At 39.3% G+C, this 24,185-nt stretch overlaps 1 protein-coding gene across 2 annotated transcripts in view; it reads left to right on the top strand.

The window, feature by feature from the left end:
- The first annotated feature begins 2,682 nt into the window (after window positions 1-2,682).
- CDR2 (cerebellar degeneration related protein 2) overlaps window positions 2,683-24,185 on the top strand; it is a 41,785-nt gene continuing 20,282 nt past the window's right edge. For both annotated transcript variants that reach the window (XM_037141194.2, XM_037141193.2), the window contains exons 1-2: window positions 2,683-3,029; window positions 11,993-12,105. In XM_037141194.2, coding sequence (XP_036997089.2) covers window positions 2,951-3,029; window positions 11,993-12,105 — 192 coding nt within the window. In that variant the 5' untranslated portion in view covers window positions 2,683-2,950. The remainder of the gene's footprint in view (window positions 3,030-11,992; window positions 12,106-24,185) is intronic.

Genomic DNA, 24,185 nt, shown 5'->3' with positions numbered 1-24,185 from the left:
GACTTACATAAGAAAAAGAAGATAAAAAATATGAACAGTGAAAGGACAGCAAACTCACAGTTATTAACAACCACACCTAAAACAAAAGCAAACTAAGAGGACAGCTAGATCAGGTGCAGAGCCATAGAAATGGAGATCACATGGAGGGTTAGCAACAGGGGAGTGGGAGGAGGAGAGAAGGGGGAGAAGATACAGAAAATAAGTAGCAAAGACAGTAGATAGAAAATAGATAGGGGGGAGGGCAAGAATAGTATGGGAAATATAGAATCTAAAGAACTTGTGACGTATGGACATGAACTAAAAGGGGAAATGGGGGGGAGTGGGTGTGCAGGGTGGAGGAGAATGAAGGGGGGAAATGGTACAACTGTAATGGCATAATCAATAAAACATATTAAAAAATAATAATATTACAAAACTCTACAACCTGAACTTCTCTTTGTTTATATAGTTGAGAGGAGGAAATAAAATCTTCCTATTTCAACCTGCAAAAGAACTATCAGTACTTTGCTTTGGATTATTGTCATCCTAGTAAATACCTATTTCTGTAAGTATCTAACTAAAAATCACCAGTTACAATTTTTTTAAACTACCACTGCTATCCAAAGACTCCCCTTACCTGATTTTACCATAGCAACAAACCATAGAACAAGAATATTTTATCTTTGCATCCAAGGACAAAGGATTTCTGGTTCCTTTTTACTACAAAGAGTTTATGTTTTAAAATCCTCACTTGAAGCTATTTTTATTGATTTTAGAGAGAGAGGAAGGGAGCAACAGAGAAACATCAGTGGATTACCTTCCATACATGCCCTGATCAGAGACTGAACCCACAGCCTAGGTATGTGCCCTAACAGGACATTGAACCCACCACATTTTGGTGCATGGGAGGATGTTCCAACCAACTGAGCTAACAAGCCAGGGACACAAAAGAGTTTAAAAGTAGCAAAATGGTGTCATGATTAGGCTAGGCTGGGGCACTAAATACCATCAGGGTTGTCATTCACTAACCTACTACTGAACCAAATATTTATGTTGCTGAAGAGGTTACTCATGACTACTTGTAGGCTATAACTAAGTAGACTCCAAAAGAATGTTGGTGACCCCTCCAAGGCAGGGCTTTTAGCATTGAAAGTTAACATCTTTTTTTAATGCAGTTTTTGTCCAAGCTTTTCCAGGAAAAAGCAAACAAAACTTTCCCTCAAAAGCATCCTTTAAAAAGAACTCGCTAATATCAAAAGGCAGAAAGCATGGCTTTTTAAAAAATATATTGCTTTGAGAGAGAGATCTATTTGTTGTTACATTTATTTATGCATTTATTGGTTGCTTCTGTGCCTTGAGCCGGGATGTAACCTGCAACCTTGGTGCATTGAACCACACTCTAAACAACTGATCTACCCTGCTAGGGAGTGTGACTTTTTTTTTGGTCTTTCAAACTATCAATAATTTTCATTCTCCAGATGTTTCTTTCTGAAAGAGAATGTTAAAAGAATGTTTCGATACACTTTCCCTTTTGATTTGGGGTCAAAATGAGCTATTTGCCATGATGAAAAAGCCAGCACTTTCAATCCTGGAAGATCAGACTCATGATTCTAGCCCTTCAGCTTCCACAAACCACCATCAGCAAATCCTGCATCCAACCATCTCTTTCCAATGAGTTTTATCTGTAGTAACTTTGAAATTAAAATGGTTTTATTTTTTATTTTTTATTTTTTTGGCTCTGGACTAGTATCTCTACCACAGTATTGACAATAGGGCAGCAACGACTTTATATGGGACCTACCTTTATTTTTTTAACCTAGCAAAAGTAGATTAGTAATAAGTTGCCTTTCAGGATACCTAGATTCAGAAGAAAGGAATTTGTGAGTTTACCATACTGCTTTTATTATGATTATTACCTTCTAACACCATTATTCCTTCTACATATATTTGTTGGCATTCTGCTCTAAAAGAGAGCACTGCATTCTCTTCTCTCCAGGTGCAATGTCATGATTGCATAGGCTTAACTTGGGGCCCCTGAACCTTTTAAAAGCCTAATGCAAAGTTGCTTACAGTTTTTTTCTAAAGGGATAGTTTCTGCTGCATCCCCTCCGCCCCCAGGTTCTCAAGTAGGTCCGGGGCCCCGCCGTTTTAACGTGAGTACAATTCCCAGATGTCAAGGAGAATACGTGTAGCATCCCTAAACTCCCGACCCACCTTAACTTTCCCTCATCAAGGAGAGAGAATCTGGGAATCAAAAAGACCAGAAGACCTAAACGGAGAGGAAGATCTCAGGTTCCCGGCACCCTCTGCGCTCCCGCCTGCCAGACGGACGCCCCAAGACAATAGCCACGATCTGGATCCACGGATCCCCGCCTTCCTGCCCACGAAGCTTGACAGTTGGCTGGCTGTCCCCCAGGCTAGACAACCACCGCGGAAGCGCCCACTCCAAAGATGGTCAATCCAGCTTGCTCTTACAACTAAACGCGAAGAAGCGGGCGGGACCTCGGGGGGCCTCGCCCTTCGCTTTTCCCCGCCTTTTTTATTTTCTCCAGAGTTTTCATTGGCTGCTTGCCCTAGAAACGGGGCGACACGCAGCCCCGAAGTGAGATGTGATTGGATTACCTAGCTGCCGCTCGACCGGCGGCCGGCTCTGGATTGGCCAAGGGATCGCCGGGGGTTTGAATAGCGGCCCGGTAGGGGAGGGCTCTGCAGAAGTGCCACGTTGGGTGCTGCTGCGGCTCCAGGCAACGACTTCGAGAGCCGGTTGGGGCTGTCTGGTCTGACTGCTGTCCGTTGGGCTGTTGGGAGGTTCGAGGCGAGCTGGCAGGCGGCTCTGGACTGGCGACGTGGCGGAGGGTCCCTCCCGAGGGCGAGTGTGGCGGAGGGCAGAGGGGCCGGCGGAGCGATTGGGCCAGTGGCTGAAGAGGGACGAAGGCGGTGGGGGCCGCTGCCCCCGGGAGATCCGGCTGAGATGCTGGCTGAAAACCTGGTGGAGGAGTTCGAGATGAAGGAGGATGAGTCGTGGTACGACCACCAGGACCTCCAGCAAGGTGAGGTGGTGGGCGGCCTGCTGGTGTGGCTTAGGGCTGTGAATAACGGGTTGCGTTTGCTTGCGACCCCTAGGACGCTAGGTGCAGGGGGGGACGGGCTCACCTGGCGTGGGGGCTGGCCGCACCTGCCCATCCCTCCGCGGGAGGCTTTGCGCTGGCCCGGGCGGCTGCGCAGTTGTTACCATCACCACTAGCTTGTGGACAGCTTGCTCTGCGTCCGATACCATCTGCCGCGCTTCCCGGTCATTGGTCCCCACATTCCTCCAGGCTCTAAACACCAGGCTCCTCTGGATGGGATCTGCGCTGGTGGTGTGGGTAGCGGTGCGCCCTGCAGGACTTGTGCCAAGCCCTCGGCACACATGCGATCCGCACAATAAACTCTGTGGGGGCGGGAGGGTAACTTTTGTTGTTGTTAGCCCCATTTTCCAAGTGAGCAAAGTGGGGAGGCGGCAGCAAAGCGACCAAATAAGTGACTTCCCCGGAGTTAAAGGGAGCACGAACAGAACGAGGAGTCACAGTCGCTGTCTAAACCCTGTCTCTTCGTTGCCACCGGCATACAGCTTCTTCAGTGACCTGTTGGACTGTTGCGGGAAGAATTGCTTAGGCACAGTTCACCAGCCTTGAAATGACTTGAGGGCACTTTTCCCTCTGCCTCTTCCCCCCACTCTGAACTGTAGCTTGTTGGTTAAAAACTTGCTGATGATGTGTCTCCAGATGGGAACCTTAGACAGACTTCAATTTGGAGACAGGTCCCCTGCTTTGCATATTAATGGCAGGTACCTGTCATTGGGGGACGCTTTTTGTGTGCCAGGCACTGACTGGCCCTTAACACCTGTGTCATTTAATCCTCCCAACAGCCATGGAGGTAGAAGTAGATAGTGCTATTGGGGGAGCTAGGATTCCACTCCAAACTACGGAACAAACTTTCTTAACCACTGCCTTGAATAATCCTCAGAAATTTTTTTCAGTTTTCCTTTTCTGCAATTCTGCATAAATAAACTTTTTCAACTTTAATTTGCACTGAAGATTAACACTTCATTTATGTAAATGAAATGTTAACCATTATAGACATTAATAACCATTATAACTATTAACCATGATAACCATTGAACTTGGTGGAGGGAGGGAATGTGGGGTTGAATGACTCACTTAGTGAAGGAAGATAAAACAAACACCTCTTTGGGGGAAGGGAAGGTGATTTCTTAAATCAGTATGTTGTGGACAGGACAGTCACTTAAACCAAAGTAGTTCACCATTATACTTGTGTAGTAGAAACTATTTAACAGCTGCTGTACAGTATTGGCCATTATGCTCTCTCTGTCCACAAGACAAATTTGCCTTACATTTTAACAAGCCTGTTTTCAGAATTCCTCATAAGGATGGGGAATTGATGGCCTAGTTTGATACTTTCTCCAGGACTAATGTGACAACCATTGTGCAATTGCAACATTTCCTTATAATAAAGTAGGCGGTTTGTATAATAAAAGCTAAATATTTTTATTCCCTGCCTTCAAGAAGCATAGATCTATGCAGGCTTGTTTTTTGGTTTGTTTTGTTTTGAATCTAGCATAATATGTAATGTAGCACATAATAGAAGCTCAATTTTAGTATTTATTGGACTGAACTGAGGCACTCATACAGGATTACTGTTTTCATAGCTCTCTTCTATCAGGTACCTTAGTACACACTGCACTTTCTCCAGTGGGAGGTTGCTAGGAACAGCCATTTGTAATATGTCAGTCTACTTGAGAAGCAAATGCAACTTGTTGGGGGTATATGTAGAACTCTTTAACCTCTGATCAGAAGGAAGTCTTCAGGCGTTCAAGTTAATGAAACCTTAAAGAACACAGATCCGAACTTCCTTAATGCTAGTTTGCATTTGGAATTTCTTCTGTGCTTCTCAAAGGACTTTTACATCTGTTATCACAGTGGACTTTGACATAACCCTGTGTGTCATAACCAAGTTTGTGGGGGTAGGAATAGATTGAAATTCCAATGATCATAACTTATGAATATGCTTGTCCTGTTAAACACATTGATAAGCAAATGTAGTGGGATTTTATCAAGTACAGACATCTGTCTGTTCATCTGTTAATGTTCTCACTTTGGGCAGACCTTGTTTTATCACACTTCACTTCAGTGCACTACACAGCTGTTTTGTTTTTTAAAGGAGGGCAAGACTTTCCACCAGCAAAAAGATTATGACTCGCTTTATTGGGATACCTGCTTTATTACAGTGGTCTGGAACCAAATTCATAACATCTTTGAGATCTGCCTGTATTAATGTTACTGAACTAAGCCTTGTTTGGTGAGAGCTACCAAAACAACTTTTTAATATCCTGTTCTCAAAGTCATAGAACTATAAGGTCTTTTTTCCTTTAGCAATAGAAGCATTATTTAGGTAGATTGATTTTTTTTTTGTATCAAAGTTTGCTGGGGCATTCTTTTTTAAATTAAAGAGGCTGAAAAATATTGAACCTCAGAAGGCTCTGGTCTACTATTCATACCTATTTAGAAACATGTAAAGCTGTGTGCAGGCAAGAGAAAACCCTTTGCTTTTACAAAACACTTTGATGAAGAGATTATCTTTTGTCAGAGGACTGAGTTGGCACAGAATAATACTGATGATGGTCTCTGTGGGTATGATCCTTTCTGGGACAGCAGGAGCCTTCTGTACAGGTAATGGCAGCGCTTGCTTTGAAATGTGCCTTTGAGAGCAAGGTGAAAAGACTTCAGAGACTGGATTTTCTTTTAGATCAGCTGCTATTATAATTTGCTGAGTTGTGCAAGCTTAGAATAAGGATTCAGATTTCCACTGCATGGATCAGCAAATGAAATCTTAGTTTAAAGGAATCCTAAGATTCCTGCTTCTTTTCGAGATGAGTACATTTTCCTAGTGAGTAACTAACTTGCTGAATCACTGTTTGGAGGGTCATTAAAACTGACATCATTGTTTTTCTTGATGTTTATATTCAAGTTTTTTGCTTTCCCAATTATAGTAACATTGGCAACAGGAGTTACACAGAAGCATCACCATATCACACACTTGACTTTGTAAGAGGAAAAGCTTTCAGCCTTAATAATATTGAATTATGCCTATAGACCACAGCTAACATGGGAATATATTGTCCTCATAGTTTTGAAAAAACTGAGGAAAATAAGAAAAATATAATAGCAGTGGAATCTAAAGTTTTCCAAATTCTGGAAGACAGACCCTTCTAAAAATTTACTAGGGCTGCTGGAGCTAATTTTTTTTCTGCCTAGGCATAGGGCTGAGTGGAGTGTCTGTTTAAAACTAATAGAGTACAGTGTTAAAATGGATTATCACTTGCAAAGGCTGATTAGTGACAGAATATTAAACATGAAGGTATTTCTAGGTTGTGGTTCTCAAGCCCATAGTAAATCTGTAGTATTTTTAGTGATGCCTAGGCCAGTTCAATAGGATTTAGAAAAGACAACCTCTTAATGAAATTGCTTATAGGAAAATAGATGAATAGGTACATAGGGCTTCAAAACTGTTTTGTTTCCTTTTCTTTTGTGCCTTACTTAAAAACAATAATAAAGAACATTCAATACTCTCCCATTACCCCCACTAATTATTTAGAAAACCTTCTTGGGCTTACTGCCAGCTTTTGGCTCCATTTGGTTATGGAAGTCATATACTACATGACAGGAAATGAACTTTTTTTAAGGACCAAAAAAGGACCCTTGTCCTTAAGATATTACTTCATCTTAATGTTAAGATGAAGTAATATCTTCTTATACAGTGTGACTTCACAGGCACTTTCTTGTAGTTGAAACTTGTCTTGCTAGACTTCTATCCTAAACAGCCTATGAAATATGTAGGAGACTGAGGCCTGAGGCTTGAGGTTACTGAGCAAGGTTGGGCTTTGTTTAACTGGAAATAAGGGCTGAGAGAGGGCAAATCCCAAGTTCTTTCTGGTTGCTGTTGACTGGAAGAGTGCTTTACTTGGCATCCCTCTTTCTGAAGCAGTGGGAGAGCTGTTCCTGGCTGTGTATGAAGTAGCACAGGTGGTTCCATAACACGATGGAAGTGGGTAAGGGTGGTCTGAAGTTAGTCTTGATTCAGATTTTGACTGCTAGTTAAAACCATCTTTGGTGAGTCTCTGGTCATTCCCAGTGATGAATTATTCAACTTTAAAACAGGCCAAGTGAGATTTAAGTAATGTCTAGGTCATGTTTGTAGGCTTTGTCTTTAAAATGGTGTAGTGGCTTCTTTGTGGCACTGTGTATACACATTACATACATTATGAGTACAAAATAATTATTTCTGGAACATCTTTAGCTATACATAGTTCCATTTTCACTTAATGGAAACGAGATATTAACTTGCCTAGAGTTGTATGTACTTTGTTTGACAGAGCAGGCAGTAAAAGCCAGGTAGCTCAAGTCCAGTTTCTTATTGCCATCTGTGAAGACAAGCAAAAAGATTAAGTACCTCAACTAGGAAAATCAGTACTCTCTACCTTAAAGAAATGTGTGGACACCCCTGTCAATAGTCTTAAAGCTGTGTAGATATGGATAATAAAGTAGAGAATGGTGATAAGAGTGAGAGTTAGAACCTGGTGACAGGAGTTTCTGTTTTACCTGTGTCTTGTGTAGACTTGATCAGGTCAGTTAGCACCTTTGTGCTTAAAGTTATCTCATCTGAAAAACTGGGCTAAATACCTTGAAAACATATAAAGACGAGTGTCTCTTACATGATTTGAGCTGTTTGTAAAGGTTCTGTGTCTTTTGAATACAAAATGTTATTTCATAGACTTGTTATCTGGAGTCTTTAGTACATTAATAGTCATTATTAATATTTAAATCATGAGAGAATGTATTTTAACACCTACCCACAGTACACTGATTTATTTCAAATGGGAGTATAGTTTTTCTCTTCAGCACTCCCTGCTATCGTATATTTTCCCATGCTATTTCTCCCAATAGAATATAAACTCCATGAGGGCAGGGAATTTTTTTAGCTAAATTCGTTCTTACATCCTCAGTGTCCAGAATAGTACCTAGTGTCAAATGAACTAAAGAAGTGTAGACCCATTGCTAGAATAAATGATAAAGATTTATTTAAATGTCTTAGGGTTCACAAGTGGAAAACATGACTAGGCAATACCTAGAATGTTCTGAAGATGAAAGAAAAGCTAAGAGTTCTTACAGTAAAAAATATATTCTTGAGAAAAATCAGTCCTGTATTCTTAGCCTTTGGATTGGTCCAAAATGGTCATCCTCTGATGGCTGGTGAACTGGATAATGGATGTCAGGTGGCCTGGATATGTGAACATTGTTTCCTTAGTCCTTCACAGGGTAATCAGGTTGTGAGATCCAGGCATTGACTCAGGACTGAAAAGGTGGAAAGTGTAAGTTCCTAGGCTGGTTTAAAAAGAACAGAATCTTTTTTCCTCAGTCCTCAGCCTACTTGACTGTAGTAATTTAGCAGCTTGACTTAGTGACTCCATGTTATTTCCTCACTGTGTTCCTCACTGGTATTATTGAATGTATGAATGCATATATGTATGAAGAGTGTTTATCAGTTTGCAAGTTTATCTATGTGCTTGCTGTCTGGCTTCACCATTAGTCTAGAAAAGCAGGAACTTCATCCATTATATTTACCATTCTGTAGCCAAAGCTTAGCAGAGTGCCTAGCAATAAACACATTGATTCTTTGCCTTTGTATTGCAACTTAGTTTGTAAAGTACTTCCTTCTGTATTATTTCATTTGATTTTACAATCATATTGTCCCTAAACAAGAATACTAAGTGTAGGACCCTTGAAAGCCCCATATTGTACTCAGTTGAGTGTGTTTCCTACTATATTAAAGGACCTCTATGAAGTGTACTATGCAGATAGTGACTTCAGTTAACTACGTTAAAACTAGTATAATTTTTGGTATCATTAAATTTTTGTTTCTGGGTTTGTGTACAGACAAATCTTGTCTTATGTGTGTTTATGCCTAAAGAGAGATGAAAAATGAGGTTTAAATTAGAAATATGATTCTGTGCTACCTCAAAGTATTGTATGAGCTACTGACATTACCTCAAAAACTATCGTTGTGCTGCTTGTCTGGTTTGCTCATCTTGAAGAAGGGCATGAGAGGAGTAGTAAAAATGAGAGACCTAGGGCAATGTTCATATTACAGATGTATTTTTTGACATAATAATTTTTATTCCCTTTTGGAGGCCAGGGCCTATAAAAACAAACTTTGCTTTGACAGTTGCAATAATACATTAACACATTTACAGCAGCCAGATTTTTTAGGAACTTTAGAGACTATTAAATATCTGTCTGTACTTTGGTCTAGGCTCTGTCCAAAAAAAGTAAATGATTAAGATATGAATAAATTCAGTTCATTAGCAAATAATTATGATCTTAGAAGTCACAATGCTGAATGATCATTTCTGGACTAATGAGTACATCTCCATGGAATACATCAGTCTCCTTCATGTCTCACAAGTACTACATATGACAGCACATTCCAAGTAGAGGCCCTAGTTCAACTGGATCTTAAGTAGGACTCAGGTTTCCTACTGGGCCATTCCATCTTCCTCAGGGCTCTGACTTAAACTTTCTTTTTTTTTTTTTAAGATTTTATTTATTTATCTTTAGAGGGGAAGGGAAGGAGAGAAGGAGAGAAATACCAATGTATGGTTGCCTCTAGTGAGTCCCCTGCTGGGAACTGGCCTGCAACCCAGGCATGTGCCCTGACTGGGAATCAAACCGTGATCGTGTGCTTCGCAGGCCTGCGCTCAATCCACTGAGCTACACCAGCCAGGGCTAAACTTTCTTTTTAAAAAAATATATTTTATTGATTATGCTATTACAGTTGTCCCATTTTCCCCCCTTCATTTCCCTCCACCCTGCACGCCCTCTCCCACCCACATTCCCCCCATTTAGTTCATGTCCATGTGTCACAAGTTCTTTAGCTTCTACATTTCCCATACTGTTCTTGCCCTCCCCCTGTCTATTTTCTACCTACTGTCTATGCTACTTATTCTCTGTACCTTTCCCTCTCTCTCCTCCTCCTACTCCTCCATGTGATCTCCATTTCTGTGGTTCTGTTCCTGTTCTAGTTGTCTGCTTAGTTTGTTTTTGTTTTTCTTTTATATGTGGTTGTTAATAACTGTGAGTTTGTTGTCCTTTCACTGTTTATATTTTTTATCTTCTTTTTCTTTGATAAGTCCCTTTAACATTTCATATAGTAAGGGCTTGGTGATGATAAACTACTTTAACTTGACCTTATCTGGGAAGCACTTTATCTGCCCTTTCATTGTAAATGAAAACTTTGCTGGATAGAGCAATCTTGGATGTGGTCCTTGACTGTCATGATTTTGAATACTTCTTTCCAGCCCCTTCTTGCCTGCAAGTTTATTTTTATATCAGCTGACAGTTTTGTGGGAACTCCTTTGTAGGTAACTGTCTTCTTTTCTCTTGCTACTTCTAGGATTCTCTCCTTCATTTTAATCTTGGCTAATGTAATGATGATGTGCCTTGGCGTGTTCCTCCTTGGGTCCAACTTCTTTGGGACTCTCTGAGCTTCCTGGATTTTCTGGAAGTCTATTTCCTTTGCCAGATTGGAAAAGTTTTCCTTTATTATTTGTTCAAATAACTTTTCCACTTGTTGCTCTTCCTCTTCCCCTTCTGGTACCCCTGTAATTCGGATGTTGGAACACTTAAAGATGTCCTGGAGGTTTCTAAGCCTCTCCTCATTTTTTTGAATTCTTATTTCTTCATTCTTTTCTGGTTGGATGTTTCTTTCTTCCTTGCGTTCCACTCCATTGATCTGAGTCCCAGTTTTCTTCCCATCACTGTTGGTTCCCTGTGCATTTTGCTTCATTTCACTTAGTGAAGTCTTCATATTTTCATCTAATTTGCAACCAAATTCAACCAATTCTGTGAGCATCCTGATCAACAGTGCTTTGAACTGTGCGTCTGATAGGCTGGCTGTCTCTTTGTCCCTTAGTTGTATTTGCTATGGAGCTTTGATCTGTTCTTTTATTTGGACCAATTTTTTTTTTTTTTTTGTCTCAGCACACCTCTTACGTGTGAGGGGTGGAGCCTTAGATGTTCAACTGGGCAGGGTAAGCTAGTTGCAGAGTTGTGATGCTATATGTGGGGCTGGGGTCTGAGAGGGAACAATGGTCCTTGCTCCACTCTCTGTCAGATTTCAGTCCCTTCTACTGCTTCCCTCAAGCAAACTGGGCCCTTCTGGTGCTGATTCCCATGCGGGTGGACTTGTGTATATTCTAAGACCTTGTGGGTCTCGCCAGTGAACTCTCTTGTGAGGCTGATAGTCTCTCCCTGCACCTCAACCCCCACAGGTGTTTTCAGTTGGTGTCTTGAGGCTTTATTTCCTCACACTGGGACCTTGGGTTGTGCAGTCTGTCTCGCTCCCCAGTTTTGCCTGCCTGGTTTATCTGCAATCGTATGTGGGACTGCCAGGTCAGCCAGCCACCTTGAGCACCATGCCCTGCTTCATAATTGCCACCTCACTGGGTCTGCCTGTTGCCATCCTGCGACGGGGGCCTGCCACCCACTGGCTGCATGCCCAGGGTCCACCCACTGCTGTGTTACATACCTGGGGTTTGTCAGCTGCTGCCTTGCAAGCCCCAGTGCCACCACTTTTTTTGCCACAACTCCCTTCCACCCGGCTGCCCAACTCCATCCCTCTTACGGATATGGATGAATGTGTCTATTTTAACTCCTTGGTTGTCAGACTTCCATATAGTTCAGTTTTCTGTCAGTTCTGGTTGTTATTTTGTTTCTAAATTGTTGTTGTCCTTATTTTGGTTGTGGGAGGAGGCATGGTGTGTCTGCCTACGCCTCCATCTTAGCCAGAAGTGACTTAAACTTTCTGTGTTGGGTTGGCTCTTGGTTCATTTATATTTTAAGGACCAGGTTACATAAAATGTTGAAGTGAAATCATTTGCATTCTTCACTTGTTCTAGATCTCCAGCTTGCTGCTGAGCTTGGGAAGACGTTACTGGATCGGAACACAGAGTTGGAGGATTCTCTTCAGCAGATGTATACAACCAATCAGGAGCAGTTACAGGAAATTGAGGTAATTTACTCAGTGGAACTTGGAGGTGTGGCATGTTGCTGCTGTTAAACCAATCTATTCTGCTGCAGTAACACTTGCAATTAAAATAGTGTTTAATTTCTAACACAGACTTCATTGAGAAGAAAAACCATCAGAGAGGGCAGAGGGGTTGATTTCAACTTTCGTTAGGCTTTCCCAACACATTTCTCTCTGCACTGTTGGTGAGGTATATTAAAGTAAATGATCTAGTATTTGCCAGTCTGTGAAACAAAATAAAGCTGTGAATATTATACTTAGTTTTTACTGTTTTATTTTTAAAATGAATTATGCAAAGAGGTATAAGAAAATAAATACAATGAACACCTGCATATCCACCATCCACGTTAAGAAAGAAAATTACTCATACTGTTGAAACTTCTTGCTTGCATCTACCCTTCTCTTCTGCCCCAACTCCTATCCCTGCCCTAAATGACACAGTACAACCAGCTCATGTCCATGAAAAAATGTAAAAGACCTTAAAAGAGCAATAAGAACAAGCTCTGATTTTATCAATATACTGAACTCAGTACTGGAAATTCAAACAAGTAGAATTCAAACAGTCCTTATTTCCAAGTAATCAAAGTTATACAAATTTCAGTTTTTCAATACAAATAAACCTATTATCAAAAGTAAGATAAATTTATAATCTCAATATCCTTAATTTTATATCATAGCTATAATTAAAGTATATATAATAATCTCTTCTTCATCAGGATTTATAAATATAGCCACTAATGTGACTGAAATACACTTATATAATTCTAGGAAGGTAAATCTTGTAATGATATTGAAATCACCAGCTACTGCTTTTATAATAGCATATATTCAACATCAGAAGAGCATGGGACATGCTATACATGAAATGAATTTAATTACTTTCACAGTTTCACAGAAATCAAAAAATGAAAAAAAAACAGGTGTTTTTAAAATATTAACTAGCCAAATGTCACATGTGGTTGAGTAACTCATTTCTACTTTGGCTCATAGACTATTTTTCAGGTCATTGGAAGATTTTACACAGAGGTCCTAGTACATAAACATGATTCCATTATATACTGTGATACATATTTACTTGTATTTGGATTTTCATAGTCTCAATACATTGGATTGATGTTTCTTTTTATCCTCACTTGAGGACATGCTTCTTGATTTGAGAAAGAGAAAGGAAGTGCAGGGGGTGGATAGACGGAAAGAGAAAGAAACATCAATGTGACAGAGAAACATTGATAGGTTGCCTGCCATATGTGCCCCAGGGGGCACCTCTAATCTAGGAACCTCTAGGAACCTCTAATCTAGGAACCTCTTGGAACCTCTAATCTAGGCATGTGCCCTGACCAGGAATTGAACATGTGACCTTTCAGTTTACAGGACAATGCTCCAACCACTGAGCCACCCTGGCCAGGGTGGATTGATGTTTTTTTATGAAAGTACCTATAAAGCATTATATCTGAATACTATTACTGGTATTTTGGCAAATCTCCCAAGTATAGATGAAAAATAGTCCAACTATTTGCATAATTAATAGAATGATGCCTATTTGTTCCTATAGGAGATCACAAATAATAGTTTTATGATCCAAGTAACTTGTCTCTCTACCTTTGTTTTCTGTGACATTGAGGATGATTAAACAGATAAAACATGATTGACATTCTGAAAAATTCCAAAGGTCTTTTGATTCTCCAAATCTACAAATACACTCCATCATCTAATGTCTTCCATGAGATGTTGCAAAGTGTAATGAAAATGAAGTATCCAGTTTAGCTCTTAATGATTAAATAAATATAAAATTAAGTACATGTATGAACTATTCAAGTAAATTTAGTGTATAGTACTTCCAAAAACATTTTCATCCATCTCTTTTCTTTTTCTTAAAAAATATTTCAATTGCCATTCACATACAATATTGTATTAGTTTCAGGTATGCAGCATAGTGATTAGTCATTTATATAATTTAACAAAGACATCACTAATAAGTCTGTTACCCACCAGACAATATATGTAGTTATTATAATATTATTTTTAAGTATATTTTGATTTTGCTATTACAGTCATCCCATTCTTTTCTTTCTCCTTTTTATGCCCCTCTGCCTATTACCCCCATCCCCTCCAGCATTCCCTCCCCTCTTAGTTCATAGTTCATGTCCATGGGTCATATATATAAGTTCTTTGGCTTCGCCATTACCTATGCTATTCTTACCCTCCTATTTTGTACCTACCATTTATGCTTCTTATTTCCTGTACCTTTTCCCCCATTCTCCCCCCATCCCCTCTCCACTGATAACCTTCTGTGTTATCTCAATCTTTCTGATTCTGTTCCTGTTCTAGTTGTTTGCTTAGTGTTTGTTTTTTAAGATTTTATTTATTTATTTTTAGAGAGAGAAAGGGGAAGGAAGGGAGAAAGAGTAGGAGAGAAACATCAGATTCTCTCACATCCCAGCTGGGGACCTGGCCCGCAACCCAGGCACGTGTCCTGACTAGGAATCAAACCAGCAACCTTTCGGTTCTCAAGCTGGCACTCAGTCCACTGAGCCACACCAGCCAGGGCATGTTTTTGGTTTTGATTTTTGAGGTTCAGCTGTTGATAGTTGTGAGTTTGTTGTCATTTTACTGTTTATATTTTTATCTTCTTTTAGATAAGTGCCTTTAACATTTCATATAATAAGGGCTTAGTGATGATGAACTCCTTTAACTTGATCTTATCTGGAAAGCAATCTATCTGCCCTTCCATTCTAAATGATAGCTTTGCTGGATAGAGCAATCTTGGATGTAGGTCCTTGCCTTTTATGACTTGGAATACTTCTTTCTAGCCCCTTCTTGCCTGTAAGGTTTTTTTTCTTTTTGAGAAATCAGCTGATAGTCTTATGGGAACTCATTTGTCAGTAACTCTCTTCTTTTCTCTTGATGCTTTTAAGAGTCTCTCCTGTTTAATCTTGGGTGATGTAATTATGCTGTGGTTTGTTACCTCCATTCCCACTGGCTGAGAGTTTTTATCATAAATGGATGCTGGATTTTGTCAAATGCTATTTCTGCATCTATTGATACTATAATGTGATTTTTTATTCTTCAGTTTGTTTATATGGTATATAATGTTAATTGACTTACAGATATTGTATTGGGTTGGCCAAAAAGTTCATTTTTTTTCTGTAAAATAAAAAACACATTTATCATTTTCACCAATAAGTTTATTGATTTGGATATCTTGAGTATGTCACCTATCTCCCAGTATTGGCTTCTAGTGGGTAGAGGCCAGAGGTGCTGTTAAATATCTTTTAATGCATAAGACAGTCCCACAGCAAAGAATTACTTGGCCAAAAAGTCAATAGTACCAAGAAACTTCACAAACCGCTTTGAAACATTTGATCAGTCACAGCACCTTCTCCACACACTGCACAAATCTTTTTTGTGTGTGTGTCTTACCTTTCTTGAAATAATAAAGCATAATACACTGAAAATGTTGCATATCTTCTTTCATCTTAAATATTAAAATAGCTACATAAAAATTCACCAATTTTGATAAGGGTTTTTTTTTAAGTGCATGTTGATAATGACAGTTGTCACAATACAATCTAACAATGTTTCAAATGAAGTTAAAGTGCTTACTTAAGCACTACTGGAGCCATTGTACAGAAAAAAATAAACTTTTTGGCCAAGTCAATACCAATGTTGCATCCCAAGGATAAAGCCCAGGTGAGCCCATGTGATTGTGGTGTTTGATTTTTTTTTTTTAGTGTATTGCTGAACTCATTTAACTAATATTTTTTTTACTTCTTCTTTTTTAAGATTTTATTTATTTATCTTTAGAGGGGAAGGGGGGAAGGAGAGAGGGAGAGAAACATCAATGTATGATTGCCTTTTGTGCGTCCCCTGCTGGGAATTGGCCTGCAACCCAGGCGTGTGCCCTGACTGGGAATCGAACCACGATTGTCTGGTTCGCAGGCCCGTGCTCAATCCACTGAGCTACACCAGCCAGGGCTAATCCTGGCTTCTTAAAGTAAGCTTGGGAGCCTGCCTTCCTCTTTAGTGTTTTGAAATGGTTTAAGGAGAATAGGTAAAATTTTGCATAGTTTGTAAAATTCGCCTGTGAAGGCATCTATCTAGTTTAGGCTTTTGTTTGATGGAAGTGTTTCGATTAGAGATTTGGTTTCATTAGTTGTTATCGACTTGTTTGGATTTTCTGTTTTTTCTTGATTTAGTCTTGGATGATTGCATGTTTCTAGGAATATATCCATTTCTTCCAAGTTGTCCATTATATTGGCAATAATTATTCATAGTATTTTTTTATAATTTTTTGTATTTCAGTGTGGATTGTCAGTTTTCTTCCATTTCTGGTTTTATTTGGGTCCTTGTCTTTTTTTTTTCTTTTTTGAAAGTTTATCAATTTCTACTCACTTTGGCTTTGTTTGTTCTTTTTCTAGTTTTTAAGGTATATGGTTAGCTTGCTTATTTGAGCCTTATCTTGTTTCTTGAGGTAGGTCTGTATTGCTATTGCTCTGCTTTGGCTGTGTCCCATAGATTTCAGTGGTTATGTTTTCATTTTCATTTGTCTCAAGGTATCTTTTGATTTCTTCTTGATCTCATTGTTAACCCATTCATTGTTAAGTAGTATGTTATGTTGCCTTCATGTGTTGGTGTATTTTTTAGTTTTTTCCTTGTAATTGATTTCCAGTTTCATACCATTGTGATGGAAGATACTTGATATTATTTCAGTTTTTTAAAATTGATTGAGCCTTGCTTTGTGACCTAACATGTTCTATTCTAGAAAATGTTCCATGTACTTTTGAAAAGATTTATATTCTCCTGCTTTGGGGTGAAATGTTCTAAAAATATCAGTTAAATTCATCTGCTCTAATATGTCATTAAGGGCTGCTGTTACTTTGTTGAGTTTCTGTTTGGATGATCTATCCATGGAAGTCAGTGGGGTATTAAAATCCCCTAGTTTTACTGTTACTGTCCATCTCTCCCTTTGTGGCCATCAATATTTGCTTTATGTATTTAGTTGCTTGTACATTGGTACATAAACATTTACAAGGGTTATATTTATATCCTCTTGTTGTATTGATGCCTTTATCATTATGAAATGTTGTTCTTATTCTCTTGTTATAGCCTCTGTTTTAAAGTCTATTTGTCTGATATTAATATTGCTACCCTGGGTTTTTTTTCCATTTGCGTAAAATATCTTTTTCCATTCCTTTACTTGCAGTCGTGTCTTTTGAACTGAAGTTGTTCTCTTCTAGGTAACACATGTAATGGCCATGTTTTCTTATCAATTCAACCACCCTATGTCTTTTGATTGGATCATTTAATCCATTTACATTGAAAGGGATTGTCCATAGGTACATCATTACTGCAATTTTATTGTTCATATTTTTTATCTTTTCTTCATCTTGAAGAAGTTCCTTTAACATTTCTTGTAATATTCCTTTGGTGGTGATAAACTCCTTTAGCTTTTTCTTTTCTGGGAAGCTCATTGTCTATCCTTTAATTCTAAAGTATAGCTTTTCTGGGTGGAGTAGTCTTGTCTGTAGGACATTGCTTCTCTCCAGTTTGACTATTTTGTGCTAGTCCTTTCTGGCCTGCAAAGTTTCTGTTGAAAAAATCAGCTGACAGTCTTATGGGAGTCCCTTGTATATAACTAACTGCTTTTCTCTTGCTGTTTTTAAGATTCTCTCTCTGTCTTTAACCTTTGCCAATTTGATTGTGATGTGTCTTGGTGTGGGCCTCTTTGGGCTCATCTTGTTTGGCTAGCTCTGTGCTTCCTGGGCTTTTATGTATGTTTTCTTCACCAGGTTGGGAAAGTGTTTCGCCATTATTTCTTCAAATATGTTCTCAATCCCTTGCTCTCTCTTTTCCTTCTGGTACCAATATGATGTGAATGTTATGTTTGATATTGCCCCAGAAGTCCCTAAACTATCCTCATCTTTTTAAAATTCTTTTTTTTTTTGCTGTTCCAATTTTGTCTTCCATTACTTTGTCCTCTAAATTGCTGATTTGATATCCTGCTTCATCTAATATATTATTGATTCCTTCTAGTATGTTCTTCATTTCATATATTGTATTCTTCATTTCTGACTCATCCTTTTTTTATGGTTTCTATCACTGAGATTATCTGTTCTTCCCCTAAGTTCACTGAAAATCCCTGTAACTAGCATTTTGAACTCTGTATCGGGTAGATTGCTTGCTTCAATTTTGATTAGTTCTTTTTCTGGAGTTTTGTCCTGCTCTTTCATGTTGGACATGCTTCTTTGTCTCCCCATTTTGGCTGCCTTCCAGTGTTTGTTCCTATGTATAGATTGATCTGCCACATTTCCCATTTTGGCAGGGTGATTTTACATAGTGTCTTGTGAGGGCCAGTGGCACAGTCTTCCTGGTCGCCTGAGTCTGGTGCTCCAAGAGTGTGTCTTGTGTGGGTTGTGTTGTAATTGAACCTTCACTGCTGTTAGCACTTCAGTGGGTGGAACTGACCTTCAGGCTGAGTGGTTGTGAGGACTCACTATGGGTACAGTGGATGAGCTGTTGTGTGGGGGCTGAACACCCCCCAGAGGGGGATTTGCTGTATCTGGGCTCTGGTACCTGCTGAATCTACCCTCTGGGTCTATCATTTGTGGAGAAATCAGTTGGTGCCCTGCTGTGTTCTGAAGCCAGCCACTAGGTATGCTGGTTCTGGGGCCTCTTGGATGGACTTTCACTGTAGGCCCAGGTCAGCCACTGCCTGTGTCTAGCTTAGACCAACCTGATAGGAGATACAAAATGGTCTGCAGTAGTTAGCTGCCTATGCTGATTTTTGGAAGCTCCTGAGAGACACTCATTTGTGAACCAAGGCCAGCTGCCACTTGTGCCAGGCTCAGGGCTGCTTAGCCAAAAGTACAGGGCACACCGAAGTCAGCTACTGCTTATTTGGTTTTGTGAACCTTTGAGAGATTTTAGGAAAGTCCACAGCACAGTCCAAGGCTGGTTGCTTGTGAGGAACCACTGCTGAAAGAGGCTCAGGCTGGACACACAAGTTGGGTGGAGTGGGTTCTCAAGGAATCACCATTTATATTCTTCATTTGTATTTGGGGTAGGGTGAGCGGTGCTAGCCAGATTGAAGACTCAGATTTTGTACCTGCCTCCCAGCTCTGTAGATGGAGGACTCACCAAAGAACAGTGGCCTCTGCCAGCACATCTGTCTTGGGAAAAGGTGCCCCTCCAAAGTCTTCACCCTGAAGGCAGACCATTCAGTTCCTCCTCATATGTCCTAGTGCTTTTTTAACTGCTATCCCTTCTCTGGAGCTGAAGGGCAAGGGTTTATGAGTGAGTCTGTGCTCTGCCCTTTAAGAGTACAGGTTGGTTTCCAGGAGCCCTTCATTTCACCTGGATGGAAGCCTTGCTGATTTTCACAGCCAGCTATTGTGGGGACTCCTGGCACTGGTGCTCCAGGCTGAGGAGCCTGGTATGGGGATAGGACCCCTTGTTCCTCAGGAGGGACCTCCACAGATGAGATATCTCTCTTGATTCTCAGCCACCACATGTGGGTGTGGGACCAATCTATCTTGAGTCTTGATGTGGCTTATTTATATCCTTAGTGTTAGGCAGTCTCCTCAGCTAGTCTTCAGATGGTACTCAAGGGTGGTGGTTCTGTAACTTACTTGTAATTTATGTGGCTGTGGGAGAAAACGATCACAGTATTTTCTGAGTCTCTCTTTTCTATAATAGAGCGTGTGGTGCACTGGATCATAGATCCAAGTGTTCGACAGTCTACAATTTATCCAAAGCTGGTTTTTGGGGGGTTTTTTTGGATAAGAACAACACTGTTCTAGATTTTTTTTCTGCCATCAGAGTTGGCATTCTCCTTTCCTTTTTTTAATAAATTGTTTCATGAAAGTCAGTAAAGATGGAATGAAATGAAGAGATGAAATAGCAGTGCTTGCTAAGCCCACATAGCAGTCAGAGGACTCCCAAAGACCAGCCTTACTGCCTGTTTGATTCACATCTGTGCCTGGGATGACTTAAAAATCACAACATAGAATTTTAAGTTCTCACTAATAGTCTAAAAAAAAGGAGGCCTGATTCTTATGTAAAAGTACCCAGGCAGACAAAGCCCATTCCCTGCTAAAAGATGACTGTTGTATCATGTGCCTCTTATCACTTCGACATTTAGGAGCCCCTAAATTTTATAAGGATTTTTTTCTTAATTCAAACCTTATGTCAATTTTTTCTACTTTTTAAAATTAAAATATACACACAGAGAAAAAGCACAAATCCTTAGCATATAGTTTGATGAATTTTTATATACATACACATGCATCCAACACCCAGATAAGAAATGGGAATTTTATCAGCTGTGCCAGTCGCCACTGACCAGCAGTCTAACACCCTAGATTAGGTTAGCCTGTTTTCGAACTTTACTGAATGTAATCACTTACACAAGTTTTAAACTAACGCTTCAGAATGTTTATTGGGAGTTATCCTGACTAGAAATGTAATACATGATTGTTTTTAAAATTTAGAAAAAGATACAGCTGAAAACCAAAGTCAGCGTGTATCCCTGCAACCCACAGAAATGAGACAGTTCAGAAAAGTGGTCCTGGAACACGCTAGTCATGATGAAAAAATAGTGCAGAACTTATGGAAATACTAGGATAAAACCCTCCACCCTGTGACTCATTATGGAAATAGACAACTAGGAAACTAGTTGTCAAAGAGTATTTTCTAAATAGAGCTGTAAGTATGCTTTCAAAGACTGTCAGGGGTTTTCAAATAATCCTCATAAAAATTGATCAGCCCTGGCTGGTGTAGCTCAGTGGATTGAGCACAGGCCTGTGAACCAAAGCGTTGCCTGTTTGATTCCCAGTCAGGGCACATGCCTAGTTTGTAGGCCAGGTCCCCAGTAGGGGGTGCGTGAGAGGCAACCACACATTGATGTTTCTCTCCCTCTCTTTCGCCCTCCCTTTCCTTTCTCTAAAAATAAATAAATAAAATCTTTAAAAAAATTGATCAGTGTTATTTATGTTGGACATCATTTTTAATGTAAAAAAAGTTTAAAAATTATTGAAAGTAATGATTGACTTCAGAGATGCCTATAGCCTTTGTCACTTTTATTCAGTTAATCTGAGCAGCTAATTTTTCAAGAATCCAGAGCAAACATTTTCCCTAGGTGAGAGGGAAGAAAGAAGTTTTGGAGAGTAATGAGATCTGACACCCTCAGAAAAAAATCAGATTCTCTTAAAGTGCCAACAATCATGGAAACCACATACAGCCTTGTATTTGTGTTGCTTCTCTTCCTGGAACTTTCATTACCCCACAGAAATTGAACCTCCCACTCAAAGTAGTCTGGTCTATAAAACAAATGAAATGGTACCTTTTGTGACAGCACCTATACTCCTAGAGGATATTATGCTCAGTGAAATCCCATTTGACTCACTTATGTGTGGATCTGAAGAACAGAATAAAAAGTAAACTAATATATAAAATAGAACCACGGGTATGGAAACATGGAAAAGACTGACAACAGCCAGAGGGGAGAGAGAAGGGGGTTAATGGTGGACAGAAGGGGAAGGGACCAGACAAAGAACAGGTACAAGTGACCCATGGACATGGACAATAGTGTGGGAATTGACTGTGGGAGTGGGGGGTAGGATGGGGAAGGGGGCAAAGGGGGGAAAGTTAGGACAACTATAATAGAATAACAATAAAAATTATAAGTAAATAAAAGCAGTTTCAAAAGGAGAAAATGAACAAACAAAATTGAAACAGACTCATAGATAGATGGTTGCTAGATGGAAGAGAAGTTGAAGGACTAGGTGAAATAGGTGAAGGGATTAGGAAGTACAAATTGGTAGTTACAAAATAGTCATGAGGATGTACAGTACAGCATAGGGATTATAGGGATTACATAGTGATTATCAACAATACTGTAATAACTATGTGTGGTGCCAGGTGGGTACTGGAAATATCTGGTAGGAACACTTTGTCGAGTGTATGATTGTCTAACTACTAATCTATACACCTGAAACCAATACAAAATAATATTGAAAGTAAACTATAATTGAAAAATAATTTAAAAAATTTTTAAAGAATAAAGTAGTCTGGCCTTTTAAGGTATCCTTTCAAGAACTCATATCTTTGGAAATTTTAAAGCATTTTATGCTTTCTTTACTACATTTATCAATATTCTATTGTATATTACATTTATTTGTTTGTTTTATTCTTCTCTGCCCCACCTGCTCCATTTCCCATGGCAACATTGAAGGCTGTTACTATGTTTATTCATTGTCTTTTGCACATAGTAGATTATCAATAAATACTTGTTGAAATCGGTATCTTAACAGAGATAATTAGTTTACAAAGCATTTTCAATAATTCCTAAACCATGGGTCTCCACCTCTGTGGAAGGAGCTCTGGGCTCAGAAGATTCAAGGTTAAGCCCTTCATTCTATATCAGATAGCTACAGACTTTAGGCATGTGGATTACCTCTCAGATCCTGTTCACTCTGTGTATAACAGTGATAAGCATGCTTGCCTGACATTGGAACAGGGAGGTTCTGGGGGGAAGAGATTGTCTATGTGTGTGTGTGTGTGTGTGTGTGTGTGTGTGTGTGTGTATACACACACACACACACACACATGTATATGACAGTATAAATTGCAGTTTATGTGTTTAGAATTTTAGTAATAAAATAATCTTAATTCATAAAAAATAAAATCTTATCTATTACTGGAAAACAGATCTTAAAACAATCCAAGCTTTTAATAATGAGATTAGAGGTGGTTTTTATTTTCACATTCATGCTTTTTTCCCCTTAAATTTCCTACAGGGTAAATAATATTTTAATCAGGGTAAAGAGGTTTTTCAAAGATAATAGAAAATATTTCTTCAGTATTGTGGAAGATTATTTTGATACTAAACTGAGAGGACTTGCGCTTAATCCTTAATATAAGGAGAACCCTAATACTGCATAAAAGCCAAATTTCCATTCCATTCCTTTCCTTAGGTGTTTTTAATTTGGGTTGTGTGTATCTTTTCCCAGCTTCCAGGTCAGGGTTCTGCAATTTCAAATAGGTTTTAACTTAATCCTGTTGGCCTTTCTTTCTCAAACCTTTGCCTCAGTTGTAAAGGTGGCCTATTTATAGCTTTTGTGTATTACATGAACCTTGTGCTCGTAGTTGAAGTGACCTGTGCAAATTTCAAGATATGTGTGAGATAACTCAAGGCACTTAAACTTTGATACTCTTGACATTTTTGCTACCCCATGTTCTCCTCTCACTGTCTGCTTAAGTTTCTCCCTTTCCCCTGCTGCATATGGCAAATACTTTTGTATATAAAGTCTTTTTGGCACTTGAATTTTAGGAACTTGGCAGCCCAGTCAGATTCATTTGAGTCTGTGTATCAGAGATTCTGAACTGAGGAAACCAGAACATTTGAAGCATATCTGTGTACTTTTAAATGAAGGGTAGAAATAAGCTAATAATTTGAAGTTTCATAAATCAAGCCTGTATAGAGTTCTGGTTCTATGCACTTAAATCAGTACTTGCCGAGAGATTTAATAGTTTTGGTTTTAAGTTGCTGACCAATTAGGACTCCTCTGCTAGGTAACCTATCACTAATTCTTGGAGAAGCGAAAGGTTTTTTGATTAGTTTTAATAATAATAAGATTAGACTCCTATCATGTGAAAACAAACTCCCTGCCATTCTGTGGATTACCTCTTGAACCCAAGCCCCATGAGACCAAAATATCACAAAGTCTTCCTAAATGGTTTCATTGTGTTTTTATCACAGGCTGGCTGGCTTTATTTATTTATTTTAAGTTTTTAATGTATTGATTGATTTAGAAGGAGGGAGGGAGAGAGAGAAACATCAATTTGTTGTTCCACTTATTTGTGCATTCATTTGTTGCTTCTCATAGGTGTGCCGAGCTGGGATCAAACCCACAATCTTGGCATATTTGGACTACTTCCTGTAACAACTGAACTACCTGGCCAGGGCTATCACAGGCTTTTATATATCAGACGAGGGGGACTTACTATAGTTTTTCACATAGTCTCTTTGTGCTTAGTTGCATATTGACTTGTTTCCTATATATTGG

This window comes from Artibeus jamaicensis, unplaced genomic scaffold (assembly GCF_021234435.1).
Source record: "Artibeus jamaicensis isolate MK-2021 breed Jamaican fruit bat unplaced genomic scaffold, CSHL_Jam_final scaffold_666, whole genome shotgun sequence".
NCBI classification, from domain to species: Eukaryota; Metazoa; Chordata; class Mammalia; order Chiroptera; family Phyllostomidae; genus Artibeus; species Artibeus jamaicensis.
Note: the sequence above shows the minus strand (reverse complement) of the source record. Positions and strands in the feature narration are given on the sequence as shown.